Raw genomic sequence first — 19,067 nt, forward strand, 5'->3', positions numbered from 1 at the left:
TTGGTCATCCATTTGTTCAAATTCAATATCTGTATCTCATCTTAATGCCGTAAATTTTGGAACTTAAAAAAATTAAAAGGTTATAACTCGCCTAGCGTGAAGATGGAGGCAGTAGGTTCCTCCATAACTTTTGTACTTATCATCCTCTCCCCTCTACAAGACTAAAACATATTCAGTGTTTTGCCAGACTGATACACACAAGTTTTGTTTCCTAAAATTAGAATGATCAAGTCAAGGAGGAAGAAAATAAGATCTAAAAGTTTGTGATGATGGTAAATTGTTACAATTAATATGTTGCTGGACATTATCCATCATCTTGTCTGTTCTTAAAAAACCGTCTAGTTTCTATTAAAAACACGTTTTGGGAACTGGAATCTGTCCCCGTCTTCAGGTAAAACCTGAAACGTTGTGTTTTTAATAGAAACTAGATGGTTTTTTAAGAACAGACAAGATGATGGATAATATCCAGCAACATATTAATTGTATCAAGGAGGATGAGGTGGGCAGGGCATATAGCACGAATGGGGGATACAAGGAATGCATATAGGATATTGGTGGGAAAGCCAGATGGAAAGAGACCACTGGGAAGACCAAGGCATAGGTGGGTGGACAATATTAAAATGGATCTTAGAGAGATAGGATGGGATGGTATGGATTAGATTGATCTATCTCATGATAGGGACCAATGGAGGGCTCTTGTGAACATGGTAATGAACCTTTGGGTTCCATAAAATGCTGGGAAATTCTTGAGTAGCAGCAGAATTGACTTCTCCTCAAGAAGGGCTCAGCTCCATAAGTAAGTAAGTAAGTAAGTAATGTATCGTGACATGACACTTGAAGAGCGAAAGAGAGGAGACAGGGAGCTGGCCAGTGCTAGGCAGTAGTTTGGTAAAGACACCATCTCCACAAGAGTGGTGATGTCATGCAACAACAGGTGAGCTGCAGGAAGTTGTCTAGCCAGGCACTCTGGGGCCAGGCAGACAGTGCTGCTACAATGAAACTGATACCACATTACCCACATCAACACAGGAATGATGTGTTCTCTTGGGTCCAAGCCAATAGCTATGTCATGTAACAATAGAAGATCTGGTGGAAGTGATGCTTTCTGTTGGGTCCCTGAAAAAGCTATATCTGGAGAACTGGAACACAGTTAAGTATGAGTCCAGAACCTAGAGAGTTTGGAATATATTAAGAAGATGAGCTGATAAAATACCAAATAGTAATTGAGTAATATCAGTAATCAGTAATTCTGAAATGAAGGATTCCCAAGCAATCATCGTTTTCAACAAATACTCACCAATTGCAGAAATTAACTCCTCAGTCAAGAATAATAACTTTCAGTACACTTCAGTACAGTAAAAAGCATTTCCTAGTAATATTTATGGATATGAACCTTTCCCTAAGAACAGTTAAATTGAAAGGCCGAATGACAACTTAAGCTGTCACTGAAAATATTGGCCAGTGGCCAGATGGTGATTGTAACTGTCAGGAAACAGTGCATCCTCTAACATGGTCTGCAGGTTTTCACAGGCTTATAAACTGGGATAGCATACAGGACAAATTTATCCAATGAACATTTAAAGTCGCTACTTGTGATAAGGGTTTCAAAATTTGAACCTCAATTTAATCAGATTTTAAGAATGCAAAAAGAGTTCCATCATTCATGAAAATACATATGAGCATTTGCTGCTACTGTCTGTTGTCATTAATATACGATAATTTATTCTCATGTACTTTGTATTTAGTTTATGAAATTCGGTGCTTTCAATAAAACTCATATACCTAGAGTTATTAATTTCTCATTTTATCCGGCCCATTGAAAGTGCTGAATTACCTAATGTGGCCCATGGTTCGAAAAGTTTGGAGACCCCTGGTGTAGTGCATAATTAGTTAAGCATAAGGACAACTTTACCTTTACCTATGAGCTCTATTTTAGGTGCAAAATATGTGATCAGCATAAACATTTGGCTCCTCACATTGTATTTCCCAACTGTGCAGTGTATTTCAGAGGACTGATGAAAGGTTCTTGGAAGTCTACGGCATCAGCTGTTCCATATGTCTGGCGAGAACAAAAAGATAATCTGACAGACTGTTAAATCTGTTTAATTAAGATCCAGAATTGCCTTGATATGTGAACATAGTATATACATTTTTTTTTAATTTCTATTGACTTTGTGATAGTATATACAATACCCATCATTTCCGTCTGCTGTCAGACCACTGCTTCTCAATCACCATATGCCAGTTCCTAAACCACCCAACAGATGGACCACTTATGATGGCAACATGACAAGCCAGGCCCTATGGAACAGGATCTCATTAATCCAGACTTTCAGCACTTTTCATCAAATGAGCCACATCTTATCTCCCAAGGTGAGCTCAATGACTTAGTAAGGGCTTTAAGATATCTGTCAAGCTGAATTCTTTGGATTTAGATTACAAGGCTGCTGCAGAAGGATACACAAATGTTTTGATCAGCAAAACGATATTGCTCAGTATTTTGCTTCAGCTGTTGATCTGGTTTACTCTACAGATAATGATAAGATTATTGCTCCATTAAGACAAGATCAAAAAACCAATAAGTGGTGACTTTTCATTGATTCACTGGTACACAGCCTAAAAGCAGTTCTTCACATTCGCAATAAGTATCCCTCCATACCAACTGCTTATGGAAACTTATGAAAACATGTCAGCAACCATATCAATGACATGCTTTTGTTGGAGCTGTGTTCTAGGGACATAACAAGGGTGAGGATGACTTAAACATGTCAGAGAGCTGTGAGAAGCTCATCACAACCTCAGTGTACCTTACATATGAATCAGACGAACCACCGCCAACTAAATAATTGAAGGATGTCATCGACTACTCCTTCAGTAGGAAAAGTAACTCACCACTGGGTGTGATGTCAATGCACAGCTCATATCATGGGCGAGCATTGGCACTAATTCCAGAGGAGAAAGCTTCAGGAAATATCTGATAAGTTCAAACCTCAATATTCTTAATCAAGTTAATGAGCCTACTTATGCAGTTTGCAGCATGAAGGTTATTGACTTGACATTAGGAAACAATAAAATAGGTAACCTGCGAAGTAACTGGCATGTACCTGATGAGCCGTCTTTGTCAGACCACAAGTACATACCTTCATACTTACTTACATACATACATATAATTTCAGACAGGTAACATAGCTACAATTAGAGTTACTTTTAGGGATCCCATGAGAACCAACTGGGAATCATATAAAGATGATCTAAGGGTAAATCTTGAGGTCATATCGCGAAGTATACGCATGATAAGAGACACAGATCTGGCTGCTGACCGGTTATAGCAGGCCATCACCTCGTCCTATCATAATAATTATCCATACAAGGCTACTCGCTCACGAAGCAAAGTAACTGAGCGCCAAAGCATGAAGGCTATCTAGAGTAGCTAAAGAGCAGGTCACTGGAACATTGATAAGGAAGCCCTCTCCTGTTACAACAAAGGATTAGGAAAGCTCAATGGTCATCACTGAGGGGATACTTCCAGGAAATCACTGATGTACCAGGCAGTGTCGGATTCATGGAGAGAATGGTGAAATGGGCAACAAACAGGGTCAGCACTATGAAGCTACCTGATAGGCAGGGCACTCAAACTGGAAGGGAGATTCTGAAAGAGCTATTCAGAGTTCATTTGTTTCTGAACCAACACTGATTGATGATTCATACGACGGAGACCGCCAGCAAAACCTGGTCGCATGCAGACACAGAAGGAACAAGGAGACTGGAACCTGACCAGAAATTAAATCAATCAACCTAAGTATAAATGGGTGTTAAGCACCTTTAAGCCATTCAAATCAGCGGGAACAGATGAGATTGTACCAGGACTTTTGCAGCAAGTGATGGAACATCAAGACCCACACCTGTGCCCCATATTTATGGGACATATGAGTATACCTATGGCTTGGAGACAGGTTAGAGTGACGTTTATACCGAAGCCTGGCAAATGTTAGTATACTGAGGTTAAGACTCCTTGTCCTATCAGCCTGTCATCTTTCCTTCTGAAGACAATGGAGATGTTAATGGATAAATATAATAGGGACGGTGTAGTGAAGGAGTATCTAGTGCATCAAAACGAATATGGCTACCAAACTGGTAAATCCACCTAAACTGCAATTCACAATGTGGTAACATGCAGAAAAAGTGCTACTCAATACAAGGAAATAGCCCTAGGATCATTCCTTGATACACAGGGAGCTTATGACAGAACGACATTTAACGTAATAACACAAGCTGCTGGAAGGCACGGAATCAAGCTCAACATTTGTAGGTGGATATGCTCCATGCTGGAAAGCAGGAACATAATAACTGCCTTGTCAGGAGAAACCTTGAGGGTGTCCACAGCTAGAGGATGCCTGCAGGCAGGTGTGCTTTCACTTCTGCTGTAGATCCTGATTGAGGACAAACTTCTGTGGTAGCTTAATGACAATGATTATTGTACAGCAGAATATGCAGATGGTGTTACAATCTTAATAAAAAGAAAATCCCCTCAGACTGTATCAGAGGTCTTACAAAAAGCTCTAGGCATAGTCCTACAGTAATGCGACAGGACAAATTTGTCCATCTACCCCAAAAAGAAGGTTAATATTTACAGCAGCTACAGTTTCAGTGCTGGCTCTGAACAGACAGACTTACATGCAAAGCAGCACAGAAGAGAATTTAAGGTCAATTTTGAAGTGTTCATGCCATATAGATTACTTCTGTGGAAGCGAGGTGTACAAAATGTATGCAGGCTGGCTCAGGGTTATGAGAATATGCATCCCTACAGTATGTCCATTCGTCTGTATGCATTGAGTTGGGGTAAAGGGGCTCCAAGCCTCCCCCCAAACTCAAAGGATGAAGGATTTTATTATACCAAGAACGACAATGTGTTTGACTTAATGTAGCGTGGGTGGGAGGTGGGACGAAGCACAACCTCCTTGTTCAAAACGTCCATGGAAATGCACCTACTGTTGAAGTAAGTACTTTATTGAATGAATTTACATTTTGATTTGGAAGGTGTACATTTAACTGACCCTGCCTCCATTTGTCCAGAGGGCCACGAGTTGCCAATAGTTTAGATAACTGGCTTCAGGAATCCGACGCTGTGAAGTCTGTCATACTGTTGTCGACGTTTCGGAGGGACCTGCTGACCAGAAGCTCATTGGGCCCTTGACCCTTGGCGTGGAAGAGCTGCCTCCAAGCAGATGTTGCAAGTGTCTGTGGAGCTGCCGGTTAAGGCACTGTTTAAGAGTGACACGGTCCAAGAACAATCTTCAGTTGTACAAAACTGATGTACATTTTACTGGGTGTAGAAGTGGTACAGGTTAACAAATCTTACTGAAGCTCCAGAGAGACTGTAGCAGAAGTTCGAACTAATCAACACACTGAAGCCGACTGGCAGTGTGAGAGTCTGAACTGGATTTATTCTATGTACGAGTATGTCCCCTTCCTCATACTTTTTTTAAAGGTTTATTCGATAGAGAAATCTCTTGTAACGTAGCATACCAGAGTATTTTCGGTTTCCCTGTCTTAAGGAGTCATTGTATCATCGTCATATTATTCTTCCCAGGTCACTGGTAGCTGGAAATACACTTCTGTGACCATCTAAAAGTACAGTCTGAAATGAGTGTTTACCTGTGACAAGGTCAACAGCAGTGCATACTGACAAAGGTTTTCCCTCAATAATCGCACCTTAACATTTTCAACTAATTTCCAAATGCCACCGAAATAATAGCCTGACAGAGGTCCAGATTCACAATATGTGTACCGCGACCTCAGATAAAACACTGCTTGCTCCATTTTCAGGGAAGAAAAGCAGACTGTCAGTGGAGAAAGAACGTACGCCTTATTTTTCAACACTGAAGATGGAGGAAGCAGCTTTTTCCGAAACATTTAAAACGATGTATCATATCAGACTAGATGGTGTGAAATCCTAGAAGATGATCGTTTTCATATCGACTGCCCTGATAAATTCCACTAAGACACACTATGCCACATGTTTCTCCTCTGAGATTATGTTGCCCCTTACCCAGAACTGCTTCTTTGGCGCCCTCAACGGGACAGTCCCGATAGTGGTAGGTCAGCCACGTGACTCCCAGCACGAGCCACACAATCTCCACCAACATAATTCCTGCGGCAAAGAAAACATTAATATTATGACTCATGGAAAAAAATGTACTTGAACATCTGATCGAAATATTCTTCGTTCCAGTAAAAGACTAATGACTCACCCTCGAGATGAATCCAGAAAGCCATGTACGTCTTCATGGTAAATGTCCATTATTTACGTCTAATTTTAATCGTAACTGGAATGTTCGAAACGAGATAATGTAACATTTCATAAAAAAAAATCTTTAACGGTTCCCGATGGTCATACCTACAGACCGACATAGGATTATACAGAGATGCGTGGCGAATCTAATGAGGCTCTTTTGGAACTCCACCGCAAGCACAACACAAATCTACAGACACTAAGCAGAAATAAGAAATGAGTTACAAAATTAACATTTACATTCATATTGGGACTGCCTGAAGACACACTGGGCCTCCTCATGCTAAGGGCTGGGGTGCAGTCGAGCATCCCAACCTCCCCACCCGCTGCAACACGTACGCCTCTGGTCCACAGGAGTCAGTAATTGGCGATTCTTGAATTCGATCAGCATCGGGTCACTCATTAGGCCTGAATGCATCTTACATCTCGCTTTATAAGACTACCACCTTCTGGGATGTGGCGCCACGCAGCTGTCGTAGAACTGTACCAACGTTTCGGAGAAAAGCAGTGTCTTCATCTTCAGGGTTAGAGAGTAAGTTGGGCAAGCAACAAGCACACGGAAGGAACATCTCCCTCGGTATGTGTTTGTTGTCACTTACTCGGCAAACATTTTGGCGCTGAAGTTGGTGGCAGTAAGTTCCTCCTAAACGTCGGTAGAGATCCATCAGAATACATACTCTTCAGTCATTGCTTTCTGGATCTTATCTCACTTATCAACTTAAACGGTGGTAATGGTTTTGAATAGGGACACTTGAGCCACCAGACTGACTAGGTTATGGGCTAAGCATCTCAGGCATTGGGGTCCGAATTGCGAAAGGACAAGACATCTTCCTCTTCTCCGCAACGGCCAGCACTGGGGCCCACCAAACCTCCTATCCAATGTGTACCGGGAGCTCTTACTCAGAGGGTAAAGCGGCCGGGACGTAAAGCTGACCACTCACCTCCATCCAGTGCCGAGGTTAAGAATATCATGTTGCACACTGCACTCAACTTGCATATAGTTTCGGAAACTGGACCTGTTGTGCCAGGGACTCAATGGAGTAGGTACCTCCCTCCCCGTTTCGCCTTCTGATGGACAAGAATCCATTTTCCGAAACGTCTTATCCCAGACAATGGGCAACGTCAAATAGAATACTGGACTCGGTCATTGTCACAGATCTTCAGAGAATCACGTAGATTCATACCTCCATTTCCCCATACACTTTCAAGGTGAGATGCACAAGTAAACATAGGGGAACTTTACTTCTTATTTTACTTCCAGGGTTGACAGTACTAAATACAGAGTGACCATGAAGTCTGGAGAAGCAGGAAAAGGAAATGAAACGTACAGTGGGCGGTCAAACGCTGGTAATACAGTTGCTATGCAGTAAACACCACAGCTCACACGTCCCCCCTTGGAATTATTTTTCGATGGCCAATTATATTTTAAATTTACGAAGAGAGGCTATCTCACTGAACAAACATGTGCAAATAATGCCTGAAAGTTTGTGACGATGGCATACTAATACGTACTTATTGTGTTTCTGGACATTATCCGTCGTTCTGTTTTTTCTTATTTAAAACACAAAACGTTTCGGAGATTATTCTGCCTCCGTTTTCAGGTATCTTAACACGTTCGGATTTCCTAAACTTCGAATATATGCCAGGTCCATAGTGGTTACGTAAGTAAAGTCTAAGAGTTTGTGACAATGGCATATTAATACAATTATTGTGTTCCCGGTAAGCGACATGAGTGTTCTGTGGAAGGAGACAACAAATTCACAAACACAATTCGCTTCCTTGTGTGTCGAGACTTCAAGAATATTCTGTATTACTTTCTTTTAGTGGGCCATTTTATGATGTTTTCAATACTGGATACTACGCAGCAACGAATGATAGGACAACAGAGGAACGATTAACTGGGAAAAATTTAGAAGGTGGTCGTGACCTAACTGAGGCACACAAAGAAATTTGCATAGAGGGACAGAGGATAATCACGAAAAACCGGAGTCAGAGTAGCCAGTAGCTCCGTCGAGATTCAACGTGAGAACCTCCCGAATACAAAGCCAGATGATTATTGCTAGACCACCCTGTTTGGTAATGCCTTGTACAACGTGCAGTGCACCCTCTGGATGGCAATGCAGAGGCGTCTTCTTGTTTTCAACATCGAGCGGTATGTGAAAGCGGGAACTGTCATGCCCTTAGAGCCATAGCGGGAAGCAGGGAGCCCCCTGCCGGAAAATCATACGTTAAACCTTTAAAGACTAAGTCAGAGTTGCGTCAGTCTGTTCTTCTTGGCGCCAAGCCTCTTGAGAATCACGACCAGAGTTCTTTTTTTGCAACTGAACTCTTACGGTCATAGTCTTTATGTGCAGTCCAGTAAACTGTTGCTGGTCCTCGTCAGCACAGTCGTTCTTGGTTTTGGGGCCCGTTTAGATCCATTACCATATTTTTGTTCTTTCCAGACTTCTACGTGGGTCAGTCAATATGTAAGTTACAAGTGGATACAGAACTTAAACAAATAAGAGTACTGATTTGAAAAATGCTTTTATTTCTCAACATAATCTCCCTGTACACTGAGGCATTTGTCCCAGCGTTTCACAAGCCCCTGAAAAACAGCAGCATAAAATTCTTTGGGCTGCTGTCGGAACCAGGCGGTAACTTCCTTTCTACAGCTTCATCGTCGGGAAAATGTTCATCCGTAAATGCCAACTCCTACTGTAACATCCTAAATATACTAAAATATGGTTACGAGTCCCACGGGACTCGGACCCAAGAATGACTACGCTGGCCAGGGACAGCAGCAATTGTAAACGACAGATCCGTCCTCTCGTCAGAAAGAACTACCCACATCAAAAACCCGCAACTGTCTGACAGTAATAAAAATATGGTCGTAAAGACCAGATGGGTGCTTTATTACAAGATAGACTGGCCGACTGACCGCCGGTCATAACATAAGACTCGACTCGATTCGATTCGAGAGTTCAGTCGTAAGTGAGTCGTCGTTCGGCTTTAGTCAGTCAGTCCTAAGATAATTCAGAAGGCAGTTCAATAGTTCAGTGTTCAACTGTGGAGAGTTAACCAGCGGACAACGGAAGCTGAAGAAGTGACCGACTCGTAAATCAGAACCACGTCAGTCACAGTGGAAGACACTCGTAGTCCAACAAGGAATGAAGCGAGTCTTAGGCAATCATTGGTTGTGAACTGTTGTAGTTGATTGTAATTACGAATAATTGTAAAGAAGTGTCAATAAATGAAATCGCCTAATCCAGAACAAGTTATTATTAGTCACGGAACCCTGGACACGTGACAATATCATTCAGTAATTATGGCAGGCGAAACAGTTTCCGAAATGTTACAACTGATTCCATAGTAATACGGTTGGTCTACTGAGAACATTATTGCAATTTACATCCGTTATTAAATTAAATATTAAAACAGACCTTCAAAGGCCCCGCAAACAAAATCAGTGTTTCATTAAATTCGATATACTTGTTTGGGCGCTGATATTTGCTGACAGAGACAAATGTGAGGGAAGCTGTATGGACATGAAGACGAGGATACATACTTGAGAGAGATGAGCTTCCGGTGGCGATGAGTGCCAAGATTATGGCCTTCTGAGATGTGTCGCTGTGTATTTTGATACATAGGTGAAAAACTTTCGGAGGAACTTGCTGCCTCCATATCCAGGTTATTCTTCCATTCTGAAGACGGAGAGAGTGTTGTTCGGAAAACGTATACAACCACCTGCCAGACTACGCTAAGACACAGCTCAGAAGACCACGATATGAAAAATCCTCGCAGTTCAAACGTCAAATCTTATAGTTGGGTTCCATGGCTTCTGACTGTAAACAGAGGCTGATATTGCTTTTCGTCACAATAATTGCGAGCCACAACATTTTGGAAACTGGTTACACTTCTTTCTTCAGATGAGAAGATAGAGTAAGGAGCTGCATGGTCTGAGATGATTTCTTACTTCATCTTGTCACCTAATAAAAGAAACAGAATCAGTTTCCGCGACGTTATGGTTTGAAAAAGTACTTCGGACAATGCAAAGCATGCAACATATCAGTCAGAATGAATGGTAAACCCCTTTAAATCTTTCTCCGAAATATTTTCGTTCTTACGATACGACTACGATACAAAGCAATGCACAATAATACACTACGTTCAGGTGCTGGGCGATCCTCCATAACAGAAAACATTTTACTTCACATCAGGGTGCACATTCGCAACGTGTGTGTATTGAGAACAATGAAGGTCACTTCCAACACGTTCTGTGACATCAAATATAACGTTTTTATTACGGCAAAGAAAATATTACACCTGCGGTTAATCACCCAAGAATCGCAACATGAAGACTTATGGAGATGTAGAGGTATAGCTACTAACCTCAGCATTAGATGGAGGTAAGCAGTCAGCTTCAAGCTTCCAGCCGATTTGACCTCAGTACCCATTACATAGAAGGCCAGGTGGACCCTAGATTCGGCCGTCTAAGGCCCCCCATACACACACAGTTTGGCCTTCCGATCGACCTTACAGGCAAAACTGTGACAGTTTGCCCCCTCCCTTTCCTCCCCATACACGCGCAGATAAAGCGGCAGGCTTCATGTCCCAGTCACGGTCTTCCAGCCTATAATGTTGAGTCACACACGTCACGTGCTACGGTCCTGCAGGCAGAACTGACGGACTGACGGGTTTCCCACACAGGCCAACAGTCCAAATGATTGGCCGGCCGGCCGCACCACACACGTCAGTTTTGCCTTTCAGTCTTCAACTGTGCAGGCCGAAGTGGAGGCCAAACTGTGTGTGTATGGGGGCCCTAAGCCGTAGCCTATATACCGACAGAGATATTCAGGCTCCGCTCTGGTAGCTTACTTTCCTTATTTCGAGAAAATAAAAAGAAGCTTATGAAATCATGTTGCTGTCTGTGTATTTGTTATTAGGCAACAGACCGGTAAACACGTTCCCGCGACAATGAATACATACTCAACAATGAAAGAACTGTTGGACGCGGCATTTTCCATGCGATCCGTGTCGTATCAAATACTCAACATGTAGTGAAAGGAAAGTAGGCGATTAGTCTTCCCAGAACTCATTGTATTTAAATGCATGAGTCTACATTACCTACCGAGTCGCACGTAGAGAAGATACTTCATGGACGCCCTGGCCTCTGTATCGAGGATGCTGCCGCGCATGGCAACCACGGAGATGAAGAGCTCGACCAATAGGGAGCCGCTCAATATGGCGAGGTACCCTAGAATGTGCTCCCACAGGAGGACTACACACCTCACGGAGCGGTCGAACTCCACAACAGCCAACATCACGCACAGCACAACAATCCTGGAACAGAGCACAAACATTATCATACTCTTTTCATCTCCTCGAAACGAGGCTCTGACGATCGGATCCCTACTACATTTGTCTGTACCCACTGACAATTAGGACATTATGTTCACTGTGTGAATGTGGCGAACACGCAGTGCCGCTGCCTCTACTCTTGAACACAACATTCATTCATCTCACTTCACCGCATACAGAGCTACAGTGAGCTTTCAGATTGTGTGCCAATTGTGGACTCATTATCATGCTAGCAGCCGGCATAGCTCAGTGAGTTCAGTGCCTAGGATATTGGCTAAAAAACCGAGAAGCCTGCTTTCTATCTCCTGTAGAGGCAATTACTTCCCTCTCATCCAGGTTTCAAAAAGACTGAGGGAACGTTCCTCTGTATTCATCGAGCACCGGGTACTGTTTCCCCTGGGGAGAATTCAGCCACATATAGTGCCTAAAACTTCCCCCTCCGTGTGTCTTCAAGTCGTGGTGCTTAATTACCCACAAGGACAGCTTTACTAGACGTACCAAACTTCATTACACATTCGTGATGTGCGACAGTCTCCAAAACGTAGACATGCGCAGTTCTCTTCCTTGGAAGCGCTTTCATTAAAAGGGAAAAGTGGAATCTCATTCGCGCTAAAATCACCCCTCCGTACCCTTCGGTGATTGGGCTCCCTCGGTCTTCCTCTCTAAATTGATCTTACTTTTTCATTTCTTTGCTGTAGAAAAGGGCACCCCGGGGGATGGAACGAGGGAGGGAACAGACATCGCAAATTAGGATGTAGTAGACTTCGCAGTTCCTCGTATTAACAGCGCCGCGGTACGCGTTCTTCTGCACAGGACACCGGCCTACGGTCTCTATATTGAAGGAGCAGACAGGAGATGAATGGTATTGCTGGGCATAGGAGTTTGGAGATTGGAGGGAGTCAGGGGAAACACTGGACAGCGGATGTGCCCCAAAACAACGATCTGATCCACTCACTGAGGTGCGAAGGAATAAATGTTTGGAGGAGCCAGATTTTGGACAAAAGAATTAGAAATTTCAACGCATAAATACGTATTAGGAAGAGAGTACGGTGCAATAAAGAAGAAAAATAGTAGAGAACAAGAGTATTATTATTATTATTATTATTGTTATTGTTATTGTTATTATTATTATTTTACTGCAATTGGGTATTCACCCGGTGGCAGCAGATCTTACACTGATACAGACCAGGAAAGACTATAACTTATAAAGGGAACAATACAAAACAAAGTACATACAATAAGCAGGGTACACATAGTGCAAATCCAAACATATAAAGTTATAAAAGGGCACGTGCTTGTGTTCGTTTCACTGCACTCGAACAAGGACACTTCACATTACTTCACGTGTTTCATTCAACTTCGCCTAAGGCCTCTGTACTTGCAACAGCTTTCCTAACCCTCTTTCTAAAAGTGTTTAATTTACAGGGGAAAATGCTAGTATGTCTGCAGGTAAATTGTTCCAATCCTTTATGATCCTATTTTTTCCCCCCCTTGGCACTACAGCCCCAGTGGGCCTAGGCCTAACTCCATGAACATGATCCTATTTACAAAGGAATATTTGTCAACATCTGTTCTTTGTTTCCTATTCCTAACTATGATCGTCCCTGCTCAGGTAGCATGGTTTAAGCAGGCTACCTCCTATCGCTTCCCAAGCCGGTCTCCTGGTGTATGCTTTGTAGAGAGCGCACAGACGGGCTATCAGTCTACGGGGTGCCAGAGTTTCCCAACCAAATGGAGCCAGACATTTTTTCGGTGCTATGGAAATTGGTTGTGATGGAGATGTAGCTACTGCTAAAGGAGAGCGATACGAAGTTCCAGATGGCTTACCCGATCTACTAACTCGTAACGGTGATTATGTTACTAAATACAAACTAAATTCTTCATAAAAATAACCCAGCCATAAGAAAACTATATCCAGATAAATAGAAAAGCTATTGTTAAACCTATATGGCATCAAATAAATGGTAAACAGTGAATGAACTCAGTAAGCAGCACACAGAGAAGTAATTCTGCAAAATTCTCTATTCGGAAGTAAACAAAACTTCCAGAAAAATACGTTTGGAAAGGTCATGTGATCGACTAGTTGGCAGGCAGTAAACGCTCGCCATAATGCCGATTAATTGGGAGGGAGATGTCATTCGGATTAAGCGTTAATCCGGAATAGTGGAGCAAAAGGTGATCGTAAAAGATAAGAGAAAAACTTAGAACACAAATACATTGAAGATTTAATGATATAAATGGTTCTAATGAAAATAAATAAAGAAAGAAATATCACTGTAAAGCCTTGACTTAAAAACTATAGAAAGACAATCAACAGAGCTAGACCTTATCTCCGGAGACAGACAGAACCAGTCTCGAAACTCTGTGTCTTTTAAACAAAAACAGGACGACGGACAATGTCCAGAAACAAAATAATTTTGTCTCAATTTACTTAGTAATCTTCATTCGTATGTCTCTACTACGTAAATTTGTCCGTCGATCACAACAATTCTACACGTCCAGTGAATAACTGATAGGCACAAATGTAGACAAAATCAGTTAGTTTATTAAGATGTTGCTTATTATGCTACATGTTTCGGTCATTAACGGCCATCATCAGGGGTTTATAAACAGTAAAATACATATACGTTTGTTACTGGACTGCGTGTCGCAATGGATCAATTACTGCTATTCTTGTCATGTACACATTTTTACGTAGAATTATAATATTTAAATATATTGAAATGTGTATCTAAATAAGAAACTTTAAAATAAAGTTCTTGTTATTTCCTTAAAAGTTATCCTATAATACAGTGCGTACAATCAAGTGCGCGCCGCGGCTGCAATTTGCCGTGAGTCATACCACCGCAGAACGGATGCAGTCGCNAAGCATTGCATAGAGGAACAGCCATTCACTTGAACTCGTGCCATTGCCAAGATTGTCGGGACATCAAAATCAAGTGTTTGGAGGATCCTGCACGACCAACAGCTTTATCCGTGTCATACAACGCGAGTACACGACGTATGTCCGTGCCAGGAGTTCAATTTTATCAGTGGATACTGAACCAGTGTTTACATCAGGCCAACTTCCTGAATCACGTGTTATTCACAGACGAAGCGCAGTTTACAAGAGATGGCTAGTTCAACAGTCGAAACAGCCACGTTTGGGCTGACGAAAACCCCAACGTTACTGTAGTTGGTTACCAGCAGGCGCAATTTTCTGTCAATGTCTGGGCGGGCATCATTGGCGATCACTTGATTGGGCCTTTCCTCCTACCACCGCGACTCAATGGGCCCTTTTACAAGGTGTTGCTGGAACGTATCCTTCCGACTTTGCTAGGAGACGTGCCACTAATGTGCGGAGGCAAATGTGGATGCAGCATGACGGAGTGCCGGCACACTTCAGCATTGTATCACGAGACTACCTGGATGCTGCTTTTCATTGTCGTTGGATAGGAAGAGGAGGCCCAGTGCCTTGGCCACCCCGATCCCCAGACTTGACACCTCTGGACTATTTCGTCTGGCCATGTGAAAAGCCTGATCTACGACACGCCTGTGGATAATGAATTCGAGCTGTTGGGCCAGAATACTTGTTGCATGTGACGTGATCCGTGAGACACCTGGAATATTTGAAAGGGTGCGCCAAAGTTTCTTTCGTCGATGTAACGCAAGCATTGAAAATGGAGGGCGCCAATTCCAACATCTACTCTAGCAGGTGAGTCTTAAGAGTTTGGAGGGGGTAATATGCCTGCGCATGCTCTTCGACATTGAGACGCCAAGTTTAAACAAAGTGATATTAAATGCCGCCCTAGCGCCGCTATTTTACGTTTGCGGACATGGGTCCCTATTTAAAAGTTGTTCTATAGGGAACCCTCAGTACGCTCCTGAAGTATGGCACCAAACACCTGGGACACCTGTATACTGGATATGATGTGTTTTCGATACTTTGTCTTTTATGGGGGCGCGGGTATTATATGAGTGTTGTTGCTTGTGCCACTGGTCGCCCATGTGTTGTTTCGGGGTGAAAATGTGGTATTCCTAATATTTGGTCCTCGATAGCCTCGTGTTGTATTGCTGTTTAGTGGTTTGTGCTTTCAGACCTTCTATGGCAGCCTCGCTGCTCATGTTCTTTATATTAGTAAGCTTTCACGTATTGGATTTTTGTTTATGGCGCTGTTTCCAGGTTTCTTCTTCATGTGCAGTTTTGTTACTTCTACTGATGTGGTGTATCCAGTTGTGTTGTTGGGAATGGTTTTTGTGTGGGAGAGAACACTTCGTTTAAATAACCAAATTTTTCGTCCACTTCGACCCAGGTGGCTTAAACGAAATAGCTTACTGTAGTTGGAACCACGCAGCGCAAGGAACAGCATAATGTAGGCAGAACATATTAACCACTGGCTCCCGACAACATGAAAGAAGCGGGATCTATTATTTAGGGAAATGGTAACATAACGATATTCACACGGCGAGCCAATGCAGCAAACAGTAGAAGAAATCTGACGAAGCCTGTGCGTGGTCTACTGCAGTAACAAACACAAATCTCTTCGCAGCTTATAACACTTTGAAAGATTAATTTTATATAATTTTAAATATCAATTTGTGGCTTTAGGATAGCCTTATTTTTAAATTTGGTTTAACCTATTGTTATGTATAAGAATGTATCACATGTACGATTTTATGTTGATTTTTATTCTCATTTTATTGTAGTTTATTGTTAATTTTAACCAAGGTCTAGTCTAAGTTTTGTCTAGATTATCTATATTGTGAATACAAGCTAATTTGTACGACCCATTCAGAAGAATGGAGATGTTGGCGTTTTAGTTCAGTAATAGTATGTAAGAAACTTGCAGCACCTGGAGACGACCCATTTGAGGTCGAAACATACAGAGCGTGCTATATAAATAAATGAATAAATAATAAAATATTTTTGTGCTGAAGGTAAAATTTATATATATATGTTCTTTGTATATACGCAACAGGATGAAATCCCTAAAAATAGAAAATTATGAATATAAAAATATTTTGTCTATAATAAAAGAGGGTAGACATAGTTGGGGACAGCATCAAAACCTCATCAAACATCGGAACCAAATGAAAATTGCACAATTTGTAAATGAAAAGAAATGCTCTTGAAGGAAGATGGCCACGTTAATAATGCATTTATAGGCGTTTAAAAAACGTGTTGCCTTTAAATATATAAGCGTGGTCAGATTTACTGATGCCACAGACAAACACTACGTTGTTAGCAATAAAAACCTGAGCAAATTAGAATCATCTGTGATCCTAAAGGCAAACATCTTTCAAATACAGCTGAAACAATCGGACCAAGAGATATTGTTACAAAGGGCCAAACAGATACAATTCCAAACGTATTATTAACAGGTGAAAATCAACAGTCAGATAATTTTTACCATTTATGACTGATAATGAGTATAACTTTGAAAATAAAAAAGTAAAAAAAGTAAAGCTATCCCTGTAACAGGCCGTGAAAGCCCGTAGGGTTGTGAGACGTTGAGGCTCCCACATTATCTAGACAATCGGCTCAAAGATGGCGGTAAGGTTGTCAGCCTTACGCGTCAGCCGAGCTTTACTCCCCAGGAAAATTATTTAATTCATTCCTGGTACTCATTTCTGTTAGAGGCTGAGTCGACCCCAGGGCCATAGTGCGGCCGGAAGGATAAAAGGATAAGAAATATTTGTAACCCTTTCGGTCCAAATGACATCGTTAACTTAGGTTACTTCCAGTCGAAACGTTAAGCATAAATTACTTATTTGGCTATTTTTTAAGGGCCAAACCAAATTTTCATTAAATTTCTATATAATTAAATTGTAATGTTTTCCTTCAGACCCGGTTAAGGACCATGTCAAAGCGTTTATAAACAACAGCGAACATCGTCATTTTAAGCATTTGATTTTTAAGTAACGGACAAAGTGTCCTTTCAACAAATATGCCGTCCTTATGCTTGGAAAAATAAATTTGTGTTAACATGGATGTGCTATTTATGCATATTTAGTTTCTATAGAAATGGTCGGGGTACAAACATTCCCTAATGAGCTGAGCTCCAACTGTGTTCAATGCCGAAAAGAAACCAACCGTAAGCGAAACCGACAATAAAGCCGTCCAGAAAGGTTTAAAGGTGGAGCGTGGAAGTTACGAATGGAAGTCTGCACGGTCTGCACAAAGGCATTCAGTGGTTCACGGGTAGAGGCGGATCTCGCCAAACAAACAGATAAACCGGCTAGGGGAAGCTATACGCGGAGACATGTTACTATCAGCGTTACATACGAGTTATGGCAGGCGCATTTCATAGTAACAGATCCTTGTTCAATACAGGAGATATCTGAAACTAATAAAGGATCTAGGTACATGTCGACAGTCACTAAAGTCTTCTCAACATACGCATGGGCTTTTCTGTAAAAGATAAATCTTGCGAGAATGTAACAAAGGATTCAGGAATCATGATTTCCGAGCGGAAATAAAATCGCCTTCAAACGGACTGCAGTGAGAACTGTACAATAAGAAATTCAAAGGGCTAGTGTTTCCATCTACATCCTGTACGTGTTTCTCGTTGTTCTCAGAGTAAAAATCGATAATTTTCCCAAAAAACGTTAACCTGTTAGTGTCCGTAGTTTATGGACGGCGTTCCTTGCGATGTAGGAACTGAATTTTTACATATTATTCAGACTAGTTTCAAGCTACAAGAGATGTACAATTAAAGTATTTTTTACTGTTACATTCCATAAGTACTCGTCTTTTGCTGGACAGAGGGGCAAGTTTTGATTTCGAATGGCACGGAACCGAGTTCTTTGTGGTCAAGTGTTATGACGCTGTCAGTGACTCAGGTTACATAGACACGCATGGCAGGATCACTGATGAATGGTGAAACGGATAGAATTTGGAAGGAAGCAGTAGTAAAGCAAACGAAGTTCTACGTGGGTATTGGCCTGTGGGACTGAGGAAAACTACGAAAAAGCTGTCAGGATAGCCTGCGTCCCGGCGAACAGAGCACTGCCACTACAACAGCCTGGAGACGCCGATCCTTCTTGTAATCTTGTTATATTGATGGAAGCCATATTCAACACACATCTACCCATCTATTTGCACTCCCTCGAAGTTCTAAATTTGTGTTTACTCAATGACGAACGAAAATGAGAGGGCGCTGCTCTTTGGGAATTTTCTTGAGTTCACTGGTGACATCGAGACGGCTGTCTGACAGCAATGGGTAACCATTAGTCTCCTGGGCAGGACTTCCATGCACATTTGCGAAGAAAGGTAACCAGATGTGGAGTTAGGGGTTCTGCAAGCGGCCTCCGTAGTCTAGGGGTAACGTTCCCTCAAATTCAGGGAACAAGTCCTCCGGGAGGGAATTTAAGACGTGTGTCCCGTGTCGTAGATTTACGGCACGTAAAAGAACCTCATGTCTCTAGGAGACCTCTGAGCTAAATTACAGGCCCT

General features: G+C 42.0%; 1 protein-coding gene across 1 annotated transcript in view; it reads right to left on the minus strand.

Moving 5' to 3' along the window:
* The window catches only part of LOC111870352 (sn1-specific diacylglycerol lipase alpha), a gene marked incomplete at both ends in the record, with an annotated part of 110,580 nt that overhangs the window by 36,527 nt on the left and 54,986 nt on the right, over nt 1-19,067 (minus strand). The window contains 2 exon segments of the mRNA XM_023862559.2: nt 6,050-6,151; nt 11,403-11,614. Coding sequence (XP_023718327.2) covers nt 6,050-6,151; nt 11,403-11,614 — 314 coding nt within the window.

The sequence above is a fragment of the Cryptotermes secundus genome, unplaced genomic scaffold (assembly GCF_002891405.2).
Source record: "Cryptotermes secundus unplaced genomic scaffold, Csec_1.0 scaffold391, whole genome shotgun sequence".
In the NCBI taxonomy this organism is placed as follows: Eukaryota; Metazoa; Arthropoda; class Insecta; order Blattodea; family Kalotermitidae; genus Cryptotermes; species Cryptotermes secundus.